Raw genomic sequence first — 15,021 nt, 5'->3', positions numbered from 1 at the left:
ATCTGATAGACAGAGTACCTGAAGAACTATGGATGGAAGTTCATAACAATGTACAGGAGGTGGTGATCAAAACCATCCCCAAGAAAAAGAAATACAAAAAGGCAAAATGGTTGCCTGAGGAGGCCTTACAAATAGCTGAGAAAAGAGAAGTGAAAGCCAAAGCAGCTCCTTGGGCTTTGAAATCACTGCAGATGGTGTCTGCAGCCATGAAATTAAAAGACACTTGCTCCTTGGAAGAAAAGCTATGACAAACCTAGACAGCAGAGATATTACTTTGCTGACAAATGTCTTTCTAGTCAAAGCTATGGTTTTTCCAGTAGCCATATAGAGATGTAAGAGTTAGACCATAAAGAAGGCTGAGCATCGAAGAATTGATGATTTTGAACCGTGGTCTTGGAGAAGATTCTTGAGAATCCCTTGGACTGCAAGGAGACCAAACCAGTCAATCCTAAAGGAAGTCAATCCTGAATATTCATTAGAAGGACTGATGCTGAAGCTGAATATCCAGTACTTTGGCCACCTGATGCAAAGAGCCGACTCATTAGAAAAGACCCTGATGCCGGGGAAAGATTGAAGACAGGAGCAGAAGGGGATGACAGAGGACGAGATGGTTGGATGGCATCATCAACTCAATGGACATGAGTTTGAGCAGGCTCTGGGGGATGGTGAAGGGCAGGGAAGTCTTCCGTGTTGCAATCCATGGGGTTGCAAAGAGTCTTACACAACTGAGCCACTGAACAACTACTGCTTGTCTGTTCTAGTCAGTTAACACATGAGGACACTAATGCTCTTCAGAGGATTAAATGATGCAAGTTGGTGGTAGGGCCTGCTGTGATACCCAAATCTTCAGACTTGTATTTCATTTACTCCTCTACCATTCTTTGCTATATGTTGATATACCTTATACTTAAAGACAAAAGGATCTGTTTCAACCCTGGCAATTCACTGCTTCTTCTCACAGAGTGTAGTGATTTTGGCAGGTCCACTCCACACTCTGAGGAGATCCAAGGGAGGTGACATGTGGAGGTTGGGATAGGAGTTGGGAGGGAGGAGAAGCTGTGGACCACCCTCTCCCAGCTCGCGTAGTTGCTGGGGAAGGTGCTGAGGACAGTGCCCCGGAAGCACTCATTGACTCTCACTGCTCTGCCACTGCTACCACATGTGACCTCATCTGCTCTTTGACAGAGTGTGTTGTGTTGAAAGAAAACTTTGCATTGATCCATTAGTTTCATTTTCTAAACAAAATAAAATAATAGGAATATATGGAGATTCCTCTATATATTGTATATGGAGATACACAAATTTTTGTTGTGCATTTTGTAGTGTCAAGTTTTGCTGAAAAAGTAGTTTCCAGCCATTCTTTCCATCTTTAATGTTAATCTTAAATTTAGCAGTGTTCTCATTGTCAGAACAGAATAGGATAATACCTGTCATATTCCAGAGACTAAACATGTTTTCTTTGATTGATCAGAGATTCTAATGTGTTAACTTTTGTGGCTGTGCTACTACTGTTTTTATCACTTGTGTTTGTATTGCCTTTTTTTTTTTTTCTTATATTGCTTTCTTAATGCTGCAGAACATTCTCATATCTTTCTGCTGCGGTTTCAGTGTACTAATCCTAGTAGTCACAGGCTTTGCATAGGGAAAGATATTAATTATATGAAATTATCTAATTAAGTGTTTAATATATGCACTGTGTGAACCCTTGCTTTTCTAACTGTAGCATGCTTTTTGCTTTGCCTTGAAGGTAAAAATTATAGAAGCATGTCACCTAAATCAGAAGGCAGTGCATATGCCATTTAAGTGTTTAAGATTATAGTAAAAATTTAGCAGAAATTTACATTCTCTACATTCTGTAGCAGATGTCTCACAAGTTAGATACCACTATCAAATTCAAAGCCAAATTTTACTGTCTCTGGTTTCTGAAAATTGCTTTGAATTGAGGGGGTAATTACTAACACTCCACTAATAAGCAATCCAGCTGAAACAAAGAGACCCTGAACACCAGGGCAATATTTCCAGGAAAATATTAGTTTGTCTTAGCCAGTTTATTTACATGAAACAGACTACATTTCAAGAAATCAAAAACTTAGTTATTTAACTAGGATGGCTTGTGCCTAGGCAGCCCCTGGTCCCATCCGTTCTTTTCCTTTGCTGACATGAATGAGTGTGTTCCATGCCTTCTTCCATGGTGAAGACCTCCCAACCGCTGGCCTCCTGTCTGCTGTTTCTGAAAATCACTTGTGTGAAAATAACAAGGCTGATACCGACTATTAGTATATACCTGTGTGATTGTGCAGTGACAAAGCATGCGATTTGCAGAGGCAAAATTGGTTCTGTTTTTAAAAGAATCACTTTTAAAGGGTTGTGTTCACCTCTGTTCTGTCTCTCCCTGAACAAATCTGTTCATGTCAGGGCATGAATTACACTTCTAAAACCGTATTTTTTTCCCCTTGTTTTTCAGTCAATTGGAAATGCTAAAACAACCAGGAATGATAATAGTAGCCGTTTTGGGAAGTACATTGAGATTGGTTTTGATAAGAGATATCGAATCATCGGTGCCAATATGAGAACTTACCTTTTAGAGAAATCCAGAGTGGTGTTCCAGGTAAGCCAGGCCAGTATACATACAGATTGCTGTATCATTCCAGAGCTCACTTTATTCCCAGATTCTCTTGAGCATGTTATGTCAGTATTACTACAAACTACATCTGGACTGAAACATGTGAAACAATGCCTGTCAGAGAATATCCCTTAGACTAATAGTCTTGGGACTGGACAGTGATTTAGGTTTAATGATTTTTGCTGTTTCCTCCAGATGCTTGTACGAAAAGATTAGTTAAGAAGAGGTGCTGATAGTTTAGTCTTGTCTGTCACATTTCCCAGTTGATAGGGAAGACATTGGTCTATGCTTCAATGAGTTATAGCTTGAACTCAGTTCCAGAAAAATGTTCTTGACCTTTTTCCTTCCTTCTTTTCTTTCAGAATATGGTATTGTTTAGGTAGAATGTTGGGAGTTAATAGATCCTCATAACTCAGTTGTGAACCACTGTCAGAGAACACACTCAAGTCTACGTATTGGTGTAAGACTTTCATTCACACATATGCTGTTAGTCCTTTTGAAAGCAGGAGTGGGGGTGGCTTCCAGGATCTCAGTTCCCCAACCTGGGATTGAACCCAGGCCTTGGCAATGAAAATCTGGAATCCTCCCCACCCCCAGGGAACTCCTGCTCTTACTCCTTTTTTATTTGTAGATGGGAAACACTATATATTACAACACTGACAGACATGTTTATGCTCAGGAAATGTGGACTTACCACTGGAAAACTCCTAGTATAGGACTCCTGGTGACCCACTGCAAACTGTGACATGGGGTTCCTCTAGCTCCTTCACTGGACGCCTGCCTCGTGGAGATTCCAATAGCCCTGGCCCTGCCATATAGCTGAGTCTATAGTTTCCATCACACAAGTCTATTAAGGTTTAGAACGTGTAGGAAAAACATACTGAAAGTCATGAGTTTGGGCAGCCTAGAACTATTCAGGCTTTGACTTTAGGGATGTGCCTGATTTATGGCTACCTAAATGTAATACTGTGAACTGTGGTGTTGGAGAAGACTCTTGAGAGTCCCTTGGACTGCAAGGAGATCCAACCAGTCCCTTTTAAAGGAGATCAGTCCTGGGTGTTCTTTGGAAGGACTGATGCTAAAGCTGAAACACCAATGCTTTGGCCACCTCATGCGAAGAGTTGACTCATTGGAAAAGACCCTGATTCTGGGAGGGATTAGGGGCAGGAGGAGAAGCGGACGACAGAGGATGAGATGGCTGGATGACATCACTGACTCGATGGACGTGCATTTGAGTGAACTCTGGGAATTGGTGACAGACAGGGAGGCGTGGCGTGCTGCAGTTCATGGGGTCGCAAAGAGTCAGACACGACTGAGCGACTGAACTGAACTGAAATGTAATACCTGATTTGTATAGTAAAGCAATAGTTACCCTCCTCCATTGTTCTCATATCTAGATACATGCAGAACAGTGTTATTGTATACACATGTATGCTTGAATAGGTTAAAAAAATATTTAGTAGGCAGAAGAAACAATGGGGGAAATATATGATCTAAGAGAAGACTGAGTCTAAATAGTACAGATTTGATTGATAGGTAGACGATGAAAGGGAAAATTGGTATGGTGACCAAAGGCTAGTAGTGGGGCCTAACCCTTCTTGTCTAGAAACTGTGAAGCAATTCTAGCTCTTCCCCAACCGTCAAGCCTATATAATATTGAGGATGTTTGGTTATATCAAAGTGAGTCAGACAGAGAGTACATATTTGATATTCCTTCATGTACAAAGATTATCAAAGCATTTCTGTAGATTCCCCAGCTTTTCTAGTTGTCTGTGTACTGAACCCCCTAAAATATTGCCTGAAAAGTGAACGTGGCTCAGTCGTGTCCAACTCTTTGCGACCCCATGGACTATACAAGTTCATGGAATTCTCCAGGCCAGAATACTGGAATGGGTAGCCTTTCCCTTCTCCAGGGGATCTTCCCAACCCAGGGATCAAACCTAGGTCTCCCACATTATGGGAAGATTCTTTACCACCTGAGCCACAGGGAAGCCCAAGAATACTGGAGTGGGTAGCCTATCCCTTTCCAGTGGATCTTCCTGACCCAGGAATTGAACCGAGGTCTCCTGCATTGTGGGCAGATTCTTTACCAACTGAACTATGAGGGAAGCCCTCTTATTGCCTATTCGTGCTTATAGTCATTGGTATATTGTTTTTTTGTTTAGGGTCTTCTGTCCATGTAATAAGTTTTCTTTACCAGACACCAACCCCCATTATGCATGAAACCTGACCTTGGCCTTACTTGCTGTATTCTTCTGTCAACTGAGTTCAGCTGGTAGAGAATCTGCCTGCAGTGCTGGAGACCTGGGTTCAATCCCTGGGTTGGGAAGATCCCTTGGAGAAGAGAAAGGCTACCCACTCCAGTATTCTGGCCTGGAGAATTCAATGTACTGTATAATCCATGGGTTTGCAAAGAGCGGACACAACTGAGTGACTTTTACTTTCACTTTCTGTCAACTGAATACACTGCAGAATTCAGGAATATGATGATAGAATATAAGAATTAAGTTTTGTATGAGCAGTATTATTACATTGTATTTTGAAAGTATATATGTGGAAGAAGGCAGTCAGAAAATACTAAGAAATGGTCTTAGAATTGTACACAATTTACCTTCTATTTGAAATATATTTTTATTGATTTTTAAATATATAATCTAAATTGATATGGATGATGTAGTGCATTTGTGGATTTCTTACAAACAACTACAGTAGATGGTCCAGTCTAAGATATGGGAAAGATGGGACTTTTTTCCCCCAGAGTGTTAGGAAGACCATGAATCTAAGAGGTACTGTGAGAAAATATGAGTATTGGGCCAACAGAGATTTTACTTTCCCCAAAAGTCACTGATCTCTTATGACAGTGCCATATAGCAAGCTGTTTACTAGTTTAAAAAACATTACTATCACAAATATTATGTTGAATGTGACTAACAGATACACACACACAGATGCACATAGTTAATAAATCACATTTCAATAATCATAGATATTAAACATAAAACTTTTCTGAGTTTTAGATTAAAATTCTGTAATTGAAAACTCTTCTTATTTCAAAGGCAGAAGAGGAGAGAAACTATCATATCTTCTATCAACTTTGTGCCTCAGCAGACTTATCTGAATTTAAAGTGCTGCGATTAGGTATGAATATGACATTAGATTTATTGTGCTGGTATTATCTTCTGTTTATTTCCAAGTTCATAACTTTACTTCTTAAAAAGAAGATTATCTTGTACTGAAATATTTATGGATGAAATAAGAGGTCTACAATTGGCCTCAAGATAACCCATGGGATGGATAAGGGGTAAGTGGCTGTATAAATGGAACAAGATTAGTCTTGAGTTGATGCTTGTTTAAGATGAGTGTGATGAGTACACAAAGGCTCATTATACTAGTTTCTCTACTTTTGTGTATGTTTGAAATTTGCCTTGTTTAAAAGGAAAGAAAATATAAAGGAGTTTATGTGGTAGAACCATATGAAGTCTCTGATGAAGAAAGGAGGAAAGTGTTTGAAGAAATTATCCTAGCATGTAGATTGAAATAAAACCTTTAGGAAAGGACTATTCACTTAAACTCTACAAACATTTTGCTCCATTATTTAATTTGAGTCCTGTATTAAAATGTAACTAAAAATACAGACAGTCAGACTCCAGACTCTATAAAATTAATTGTGCTTTCACTGCCTCTAAAGCAGAGTGGACAGAAGGGTAGAAGTCAAGGCCTTTTCATAGACTGCAAATCTTTTACAATTTTTCCTTAATTGCAGGAGATGCAAATAACTTTCATTACACGAATCAAGGTGGCAGTCCTGTGATTGAAGGAGTAGATGATGCCAAGGAGATGGCACATACCAGGCAGGCCTGTACTTTGCTAGGTATGTAATCTTATCCTTGAATTCTTGGGAGCAATAGCTCTCTGACTCAAGCAACCTTTGATTTGGAATATTGGCTTAGCTACATATTAAGTGGTGAAAATTTGGGAGATTTAACTTTTTTTTTTTTTTTTTCAGATTTAACATTCTTCATAAAAAATATTTGGGCATCAAATGGGCATAGAATTTCTCTTGGGGATGATGGGAACTATACTGAAAATATGTTATGGTAATGATTGTACAACTTTGTAAATTTACCCAAAACTTTTGAATTGCATGCTTAAGATGGATGAGTTTTATGATATGCACATTATTCTTCAATAAAGCTATTTAAAACATACGTTCACGGCTTCAGGGGAAAGATATGGGACTGTTTACTTAAATTTTTACAAAATCTGAAATGTAGAGCTGAATGGAATGGGTTTCTATTCAGAAGCTTATATTTTGTAGGATTTTTTTGTGTATTTGTTTTTTTTTTCATTTTGGGTGTGTTTTTGTGGCCTGGAAATGTGGTTGAGCTGGCTTGGTGACAAAATAATGTATTACATGTAGTTTATTTGTTTCTGAAATGGCTCAGGTCACTCTTTTGTTTCTAGATTTAAAAAAAATATATTGGATCTACATATAAATAAATTGACCTTTAGAAATGTAGTATACAACTTTTAGTGCTGAATTATTTATTTCAATGTCAGCATATGAATAACTCTAAAGTCATACATTGGTATTTTGAGGAGTAACCTGAGATGAGTTAATTTAATTTAAAAGTATTGCTAATCAAGAGTATTCTTGCCTGGAAAATCCCATGGATGGAGAGCCTGGTAGGCTGCAGTCCATGGGGTCGCTAAGAGTCGGACATGACTGAGCGACTTCACTTTCACTTTTCACTTTCATGCATTGGAGAAGGAAATGGCAACCCACTCCAGTGTTCTTGCCTGGAGAATCCCAGGGACAGGGGTGCCTGGTGGGCTGCCGTCTATGGGGTCGCACAGAGTCCGACATGACTGAAGCGACTTAGGAGCAGCAGCAGCAATCAGAGTATGATCCAGGACCACTATGGAGCTTGTAAAAATTTAGAATCTCAGACTTACTAAACTAGAATCTGCATTTTAACCAGATCCATTGGTGATTCACATATGCATATTATAGTTTGAGAAACACTGCTTTACTTCCAGTACTAACTCTATTTATAAACAGAAAATTGCAAATTTGAAAAGGTCATAACGCAGGAGATGGTAGAAACATTCCTTGTAAAATGAACTGTGAATTACCTGTATATGATTGCATTTTTGGAAATAATTTTAATATTTTTGCTTAAACATAATATATATCTAATATTCTGGAAAAATCTTACCTTATTGAAGAGTGAAGCATCATCTGGTAAAACACCAAGGGCTGCCCTGCATTCTCATCCTGCCTGATCTTTCAGGTCCTGCTCTAGTTCTTTGTTTACTCACTTGTCAGGCTGGGGCATAGCACCAGCCTGAACATTTTTAATTGTGTGGTCTCTTTTGAATTATTCTTGGTCTGTAGTTAAAAGAAGTGATTGAATAATTTGACTTAAAACAACCTTACTGAGCCACAACTTGCATTTAGAGTAGAGCTAAATAGTAGTGTTAGTGAGATACTTAAATCATGTGATGAGTTTGTTTAGCACTTACCATGTGTCACACAGTGTGTTAACTTTACTAAGTGTATTTTCTCCTTTAATGTTTACAAACTCCCTTTGAGATAGTCTCTAATGTCCCTGTGTCTCATATCAGAAACTAGAAGGGTGAAGGTGTCTGCCCATGTGAGATGGCAGGTCAGGAGCAGAGCCCGGCTTCCAGCTGAGGCCTGTCTCACTGCACAGCCCATGCTCTAAACCACAGTGCTAAAGTGCATCATGTGTAAAGGTCAACAAAGGTGAAAGTGTTGTTAACTATGGCACATTATAATGTGTACAGCATCTGGCAGTATTCAAGTGTTAAAAATTAAACTCTTAAAAAGTTAAATTATATGCGTTAATTGTTTAGTTCCTATTCTGAAATTAATCACTGTTCATTTACTCTGTTGTTTCAGGAATTAGTGAATCTCATCAGATGGGAATTTTCCGAATACTTGCTGGCATCCTACACTTAGGCAATGTTGTGTTTATGTCTCGAGATTCAGACAGCTGCACAATCCCTGTGAGTTCAGAGCAAGCTTCCTGTGATGACAGTTGATTTGTGTTTTAGTTTTGTTGATTCTTTATGGAAACAATGTGTTTGAAGTCTCTCTATTAACTAACATTAATAATTATCAGAGAGATAATTACTGGAAAGATACACTGTCTAGAGTAGAATTTTGAACCGTCGATAAAGAAATGTGGATTCAGATCCCTGGTTCACAGTGATTGCTTGTGTGTGTGGGAGGGATGGGGAAGGAAAGAACTTGGGTATATGTGTGAGCTGTATAAACAGAGGTGGGAAATATTCGATGTGAAAGTTGGATTGGTGAGTCTACAGTGAAGAGCTTGTTTGGCCCATGACACACATACTAGAATTGATAAGTTTATTTGTCCTGTGGAATATGGTTTAAAAGTTACTGAAGAAATTGTTAGCAGTGATTACTCCTGGGAAAAGGAATTAGATGACTGGAGAGATATGGTGTCTTCACTATGATTTACATATTCTTCCCCATGTAGAGATGACTACACACTGAGAATTAAAATTCAATTCATTTGTTTAAACTGTAATAAAACCTAACAGTCTCAGAATGTTCTCATTGGCATTGTGATTTGCAGTATTTTCTGATCACCCCTATCAAAGGTCACACACAATGCACACACTCACATATACATGTAGATACTTATTAGGTGTTTTTTTAACTTTATTAAAATGGAGGCAGTTTTAATATAATTAATTCTTTTTCCATCTTGCTTCCTCAAGGATTATAATAGGAAACAATTCTGAGATTTATGTTTCACTCTTCAGACACCCAAGTTGATATTTGCAAATCTACATGTAGATGAATTCATGTGACTTAAATTTGGGTAAATTAGACTTTAGTTATACGAGACAGCAAAAGAGACACTGATGTATAGAACAGTCTTATGGACTCTGTGGGAGAGGGAGAGGGTGGGAAGATTTGGGAGAATGGCAATGAAACATGTAAAATATCATGTAGGAAACGAGTTGCCAGTCCAGGTTCGATGCACGATGCTGGATGCTTGGGACTGGTGCACTGGGACGGCCCAGAGGGATGGTATGGGGAGGGAGGAGGGAGGAGGGTTCGGGATGGGGAACATATGTATACCTGTGGCGGATTCATTTTTATATTTGGCAAAACTAATACAATTATGCAAAGTTTAAAAATAAAATAAAATTAGAAAAAAAAAAAAAAAGAAATACATATTTCAGCATCTCCGCCTGGGTTCAATCTCAGCTTTACTATTTATGCACTCTATGTTTTGGGGTGAGTTACTTAGCTTCTCTGAACCTTAGTTTCCTCATTTTTAAAATAAAAGAGACTTTGTTTTTTACCAGTTTTGGACTAGTTGCTGTGATCGCACTTCATGCGGGATAAATTATATTCTAAAAATATTTATAATAAATGCATAAGAACTTTAATAAATACATAAGAAATATTTAAATGTATATATAAACTGAGTGAAAATAGGAACTTGGAACAGAGCAGAAGCACGGACTCACCTGGGAGTGTTTGCTGAACCCAGTGACGTTGAGCTGTGGTTTTCTAGCCAAGTGGGGTGCGGAGGACAAAAAACGGAGCCCCAGGCTCCTACAAACAGGGGAGCAGGAAGGCAAGCTTTTGCTAAAGTTGAGACCCTAAATGGGGAACATGCTCACCACCTCCTCCAAGAGTACAAAGAAAAATCAAGTCTCTAAACTAGGTGGGGGGGAGGAGGGAGGGCAGAAATAGTTCCCTAAAAATTTAGAGCAATGAGCTTTATTTCCCAGTTTGTTTTCATAATTCCTGGATGGTCCCCAACAGCAACATACATAAAACTTGGCTTAAATTGATCCTGGATTGGTAGTGCCCTGGAAGCTTGACAGAAGCAAATGCAAATCCACCTTCAATCCAGGCCTCAACAGAGTCCCATGAGAAGAGTTACAAGAAATACTGACTCATAGTCAAAAATCTCAAATCTCATGATAAAACAAAATAGAAAGAGCTAGGCAAAACAACAGATAGCAGTCAAACCTGCTAAGAATGCGGAAAGAAATTAATAGCAGATTTGACATAACTGAGTAGAGAAGTGATAAGCTGAAAGACAGACATGAAGAAATGATCCAAAATGCAAGATGGGACCCACAGATGGAGCCCTTAACAATAGTTAAAAGAGATGAAGAATGGAGTAATAGAATCTAATTTTCATCTAATCAGAATTTCTAAGGGAAAGAAAGAAGAGAATGAGGCAGACAAAATGTTTGAGGAGGTAATTACTAACAAATTTCAGAACCTGTGAAAATGACACTACACCACAGATTTGGAAAGGACAAAAAATCCCAGATAGAATAAATAAAAAGAAACCCACCTCTAGGCTCACCATAATGCTACCATAGGCAGAGAGAAAACTCTTGAAACACAAAGAAAGATAAGACGTACTAGTGTTGAAAAAGTAGCAATTAAACTGATTGCTCACTTCCCAACTGCAGTAATAGGAGTCAGAAAACAGTGGACCATCTTCAGTGTTCTAAGTAAATAATTACTAACTTAGAATCATATATCCAGTAAAGATATCTTTTTAGAATGAGGAAAAGATAGATGTGTTTTTGGACAAATAGAAACTTGTGAAAATTTGTCACCAATAGGCCCTCACTAAAGGAAATATTAAAAGACATGGTTAAGACAGAAGGAAAGTGATCTGGATACAAGATGTAAAATTCCAGAGGGAATGGTGAATCAATAAAAAAATGGGCAAAATTTGATTAATTAAAAAAAATAATTATTATGAATTGAGCTTCCCAGGGGGCACTAGTGGTAAAGAACCCACCTGCCAATGCAGGAGATGAGATATAAAAGATGCAGGTTCTGTCCCTGGCTTGGGAAGATCCCCTGGAGGAGGGCATGGCAACCCAAGAATACTCCAGTATTCTTGCCTGGAGAATCCCATGGACAGAGGAGCCTAGCAGGCTACAGTCCATAGAGTTGCACAGAGTCAGACACAAATAGTGTATTGGGCCACAAAATACTTTTTACAAAAAACTCATTACAGAGGGAGAGGTAGTAGAGAAACCTCACAGACATTCCCATAACCAAGCAACCAGTCAGCATCGCATGAGTTCTGATGCAGCATCCTGAGGAGGGTACCACATCTCTTCTCTAGTATTCCCACCAAAAAGGCATGCCGAATCTGATCATGAGGCAACATCATACAGACCCAAACTGAGGGGCACACTACCCTTCTAAAGTATCAAGTTCTCAAAAGACAAAATGAAATAAAAGGGTGAAGAGCTCCTCAAATTAATAGAGATTAATGAAATAAGATAACTAAATTCAATGTACAAACCTAGACTGGATCCTGGACCATAGAAGTGGGATCCCGGTCCCTAACAACCCTATCCTCAGAGGACATTATTAGGTCAGTCAGTAAAATTTACTAGGTAATAGGGTTGTATCACTGCTAATTTTCTGATTTTATTCATTGTACTATAGTTATATAATTTTAGGAAAATACACAGTAGAGTATTCAGTATCAAAAGGGCATCATGTTTGCAACATGCCCTCAAAAGACTCTGAAAAATAATATGTATGTAGGAGAAGGCAATGGCGACCCACTCCAGTACTCTTGCCTGGAAAGTCCCATGGATGGAGGAGCCTGGTGGTCTGCAGTCCACGGGGTCGCTAAGAGTCGGACATGACTGGGCAACTTCACTTCCCTTTTCACTTTCATGCATTGGAGAAGGAAATGGCAACCCACTCCAGAATTCTTGCCTGGAGAATCCCAGGGACAGGGGAGCCTGCTGGGCTGCCGTCTATGGGGTCGCACAGAGTCGGCCACTACTGAAGTGACTTAGCAGCAGCAGCAGCAGCAAACGTATGTGAAAGAGTGAGAGAGAAAGAGCAAACTTGGTAAAATGTTAATGTTTAAGGAATCTGGGTGGAGGGAATACTTTGTACTTTTCTTGCAACTTTTCTGTTAGTCTGAATTTAGTTTAAAATAAAAAGTTTAAAAAACTAAAGTGAATCACCATCCCTTTCTTCCTCCCAAAAAGATAATAAAGTACTGGATAGCAAAGCTTATAGATTGGGATTGAGTGTTTGGAGTTCATGTTATTTAATTACATTAAGTTAGCTAATATATCAATTCTTCTATCATAAAAACATAAACAGAAAGTGAAGCTTTCAAACTAATAAAGAGGAAAATGAACTAAAAAAATAATCCCAAAAATAGCAAGAAAGAGAAATTTTTAGAAAAGGAGGGACAAGTAAAGGCCAAAAAAGTTATTAATAGAAATAATTACAAATGAAGCCAATGTTTTAGTTAATATGGATTGTCAGACCAGTTTTAGAATTCAGGTATATACTTTTGAAAGAAGCATTCCTGGAAAGTAAAGGTACAGGTAGTTCGAAAGTAAAAAGTTGAGAAAGGACACACCATAATAGCTAGGAAAAAACCTGGTAGAGCTGCATTGATACTGGACAAAATGGACTTTGAGGCCAAAAGCAGCGCTAGAGATAGGGTCACTATGTATTGCTAGAGACGTGTATTTGCCAGGAAGATGCGCTAGTTCTAAACTTGCGTGTGCCTAATGATGTAGTCTCAAAATATATAAAGCAAAAGATTGCCACAAGAATAAAAAGACAGATCTGTCTAGTGGGATATTACTGACTTCTCTCAATTACTGATAGGTAAAGAAGTCTAAAAATTAGTTAAGTTGTAGAACATTTGAACCAAACAGTTAATAACATTGACCTCCTACAACAAAATGGTAGTACCATTCAAATAAAATGTTTAGAGTGCTGATCCACTTCTAAATGTCACACAATTCATATATAAATGAGTGAAATAAGCTGCTTATTCAAGGGAGTTGATCCGTGTTGATGGTGATGGTGCTGATTTGTGTCTGAAGTGATTACTTGAGAGGAGGGAACATGAAAGAAAGAAGGGACTGCTTCAGTGGGAAGGGTCAGGGGAGGAGGGTGTCAAGAGACCCAGGGTTTAATGACAATTCTGACATAAACTGGTGGTGTGCTTTTTGCCAAGCTAGTCTTTTGGATGTTATGTCCTAATTTGTCAATTAGAGATAGCAGTGTTCACCCTGCCTGTTCCTCAGGAATGTTATCATGCAATTGAAACATGTGAGTGAAGATGTTAAAAAATATAATGTAACATGAGTTAAGTTAAATAAGTATTTTTAATTTATGAATACTTTTCATGCCTACTCATGCAAAACCTATGGAAGACATTGTAGGGGATACAGGGATCCCTATAGGTAAGGGGTTCCCAGCCTCCAGGATCTAATGCCTGATGCTCTGAGATGGAGCTGATATGATAGTAACAGGAATAAAGTGCACAGTCAATGTAATGCTCTTGAAGCATCCCCAAACCATTCCCCCACTCCACAATCCATGGAAAAATTGTCTTCTACAGTCAGTCCTTGGTGCCAAAAAGGTTGGGGATCCCTGCCATAGATGATGCAGGGGGTCCTTAGATTAGAAATACTAGTCTAAGAAGCCACACAAATAACTATTAAGTTGTCTGTTTATAACCTTTTAGTACCTCCACCTCACACCTCCCTGCCATTGGCCCTCATTGCTCTTAGAGGAAAGACTAGCCATGGAACAGCCTCTGGCTTCATCCCCTACATTATCTCCCTCACGTAACTTCAATTCCTCACATCTCTGGTTTCCCTCCCACCTCAGGACTTTTATACTAGATGTCCCCTCTACTTGGAAGACCCTTTCACCTAGTTGCTGCTGCTGCTGCTAAGTCGCTTCAGTCATGTCTGACTCTGTGCGACCCCATAGGCGGCAGCCCACCAGGCTCCCCTGTCCCTGGGCTTCTCCAGGCAAGAACGCTGGAGTGGGTTGCCATTTCCTTCTCCATTGCAGGAAAGTGAAAAGTGAAAGTAAAGTCGCTCAGTCGTGTCTGACTCTTAGCGACCCCATGGACTACAGCCTACCAGGCTACTCCATCCATGGGATTTTCCAGGCGAGAGTATTGGAGTGGGGTGCCATTGCCTTCTCCTTCACCTAGTTAACCCCTTCTTATTCTTCAGATATCAACTCCATTTCTCAAGGCCGCTGTCTCCTGTCTCCCTGAATAGGGCACATTCCTTACACATGGAATCTTAGTGTCCTCCTTTGTAGTAATTTTAATTTTAATTTTAATTTTAGGGAGCAATCATTTAGTTAATGTCCATTTCCTCTAGTGACTATAAGTTCTAGGAGGACAGCGTGAAAGTGAAAGTGTTAGTTGTTCAGTCGTATCCGACTCTTTGTGACCCCATGGACTGTAGCCCACCTCAGGTCCATGGAATTCTCCAGGCAAGAATACTGGAGTGGGTAGCCAGTCCCTTCTCCAGGGGATCTTCTTGACCCAGGAATT

General features: G+C 39.2%; 1 protein-coding gene across 5 annotated transcripts in view; it reads left to right on the top strand.

Annotated features, from left to right (window-relative positions):
• The window catches only part of MYO5A (myosin VA), a 201,194-nt gene that overhangs the window by 98,981 nt on the left and 87,192 nt on the right, over positions 1 to 15,021 (top strand). For all 5 annotated transcript variants that reach the window (XM_070377911.1, XM_070377910.1, XM_070377909.1 and 2 more), the window contains exons 6-9: positions 2,465 to 2,608; positions 5,680 to 5,761; positions 6,387 to 6,494; positions 8,550 to 8,656. In XM_070377911.1, the coding sequence (XP_070234012.1) occupies positions 2,465 to 2,608; positions 5,680 to 5,761; positions 6,387 to 6,494; positions 8,550 to 8,656 (441 nt within the window). The remainder of the gene's footprint in view (positions 1 to 2,464; positions 2,609 to 5,679; positions 5,762 to 6,386; positions 6,495 to 8,549; positions 8,657 to 15,021) is intronic.

The sequence above is a fragment of the Bos mutus genome, chromosome 10, assembly GCF_027580195.1.
Source record: "Bos mutus isolate GX-2022 chromosome 10, NWIPB_WYAK_1.1, whole genome shotgun sequence".
Classification (NCBI taxonomy): domain Eukaryota; kingdom Metazoa; phylum Chordata; class Mammalia; order Artiodactyla; family Bovidae; genus Bos; species Bos mutus.
Note: the sequence above shows the minus strand (reverse complement) of the source record. Positions and strands in the feature narration are given on the sequence as shown.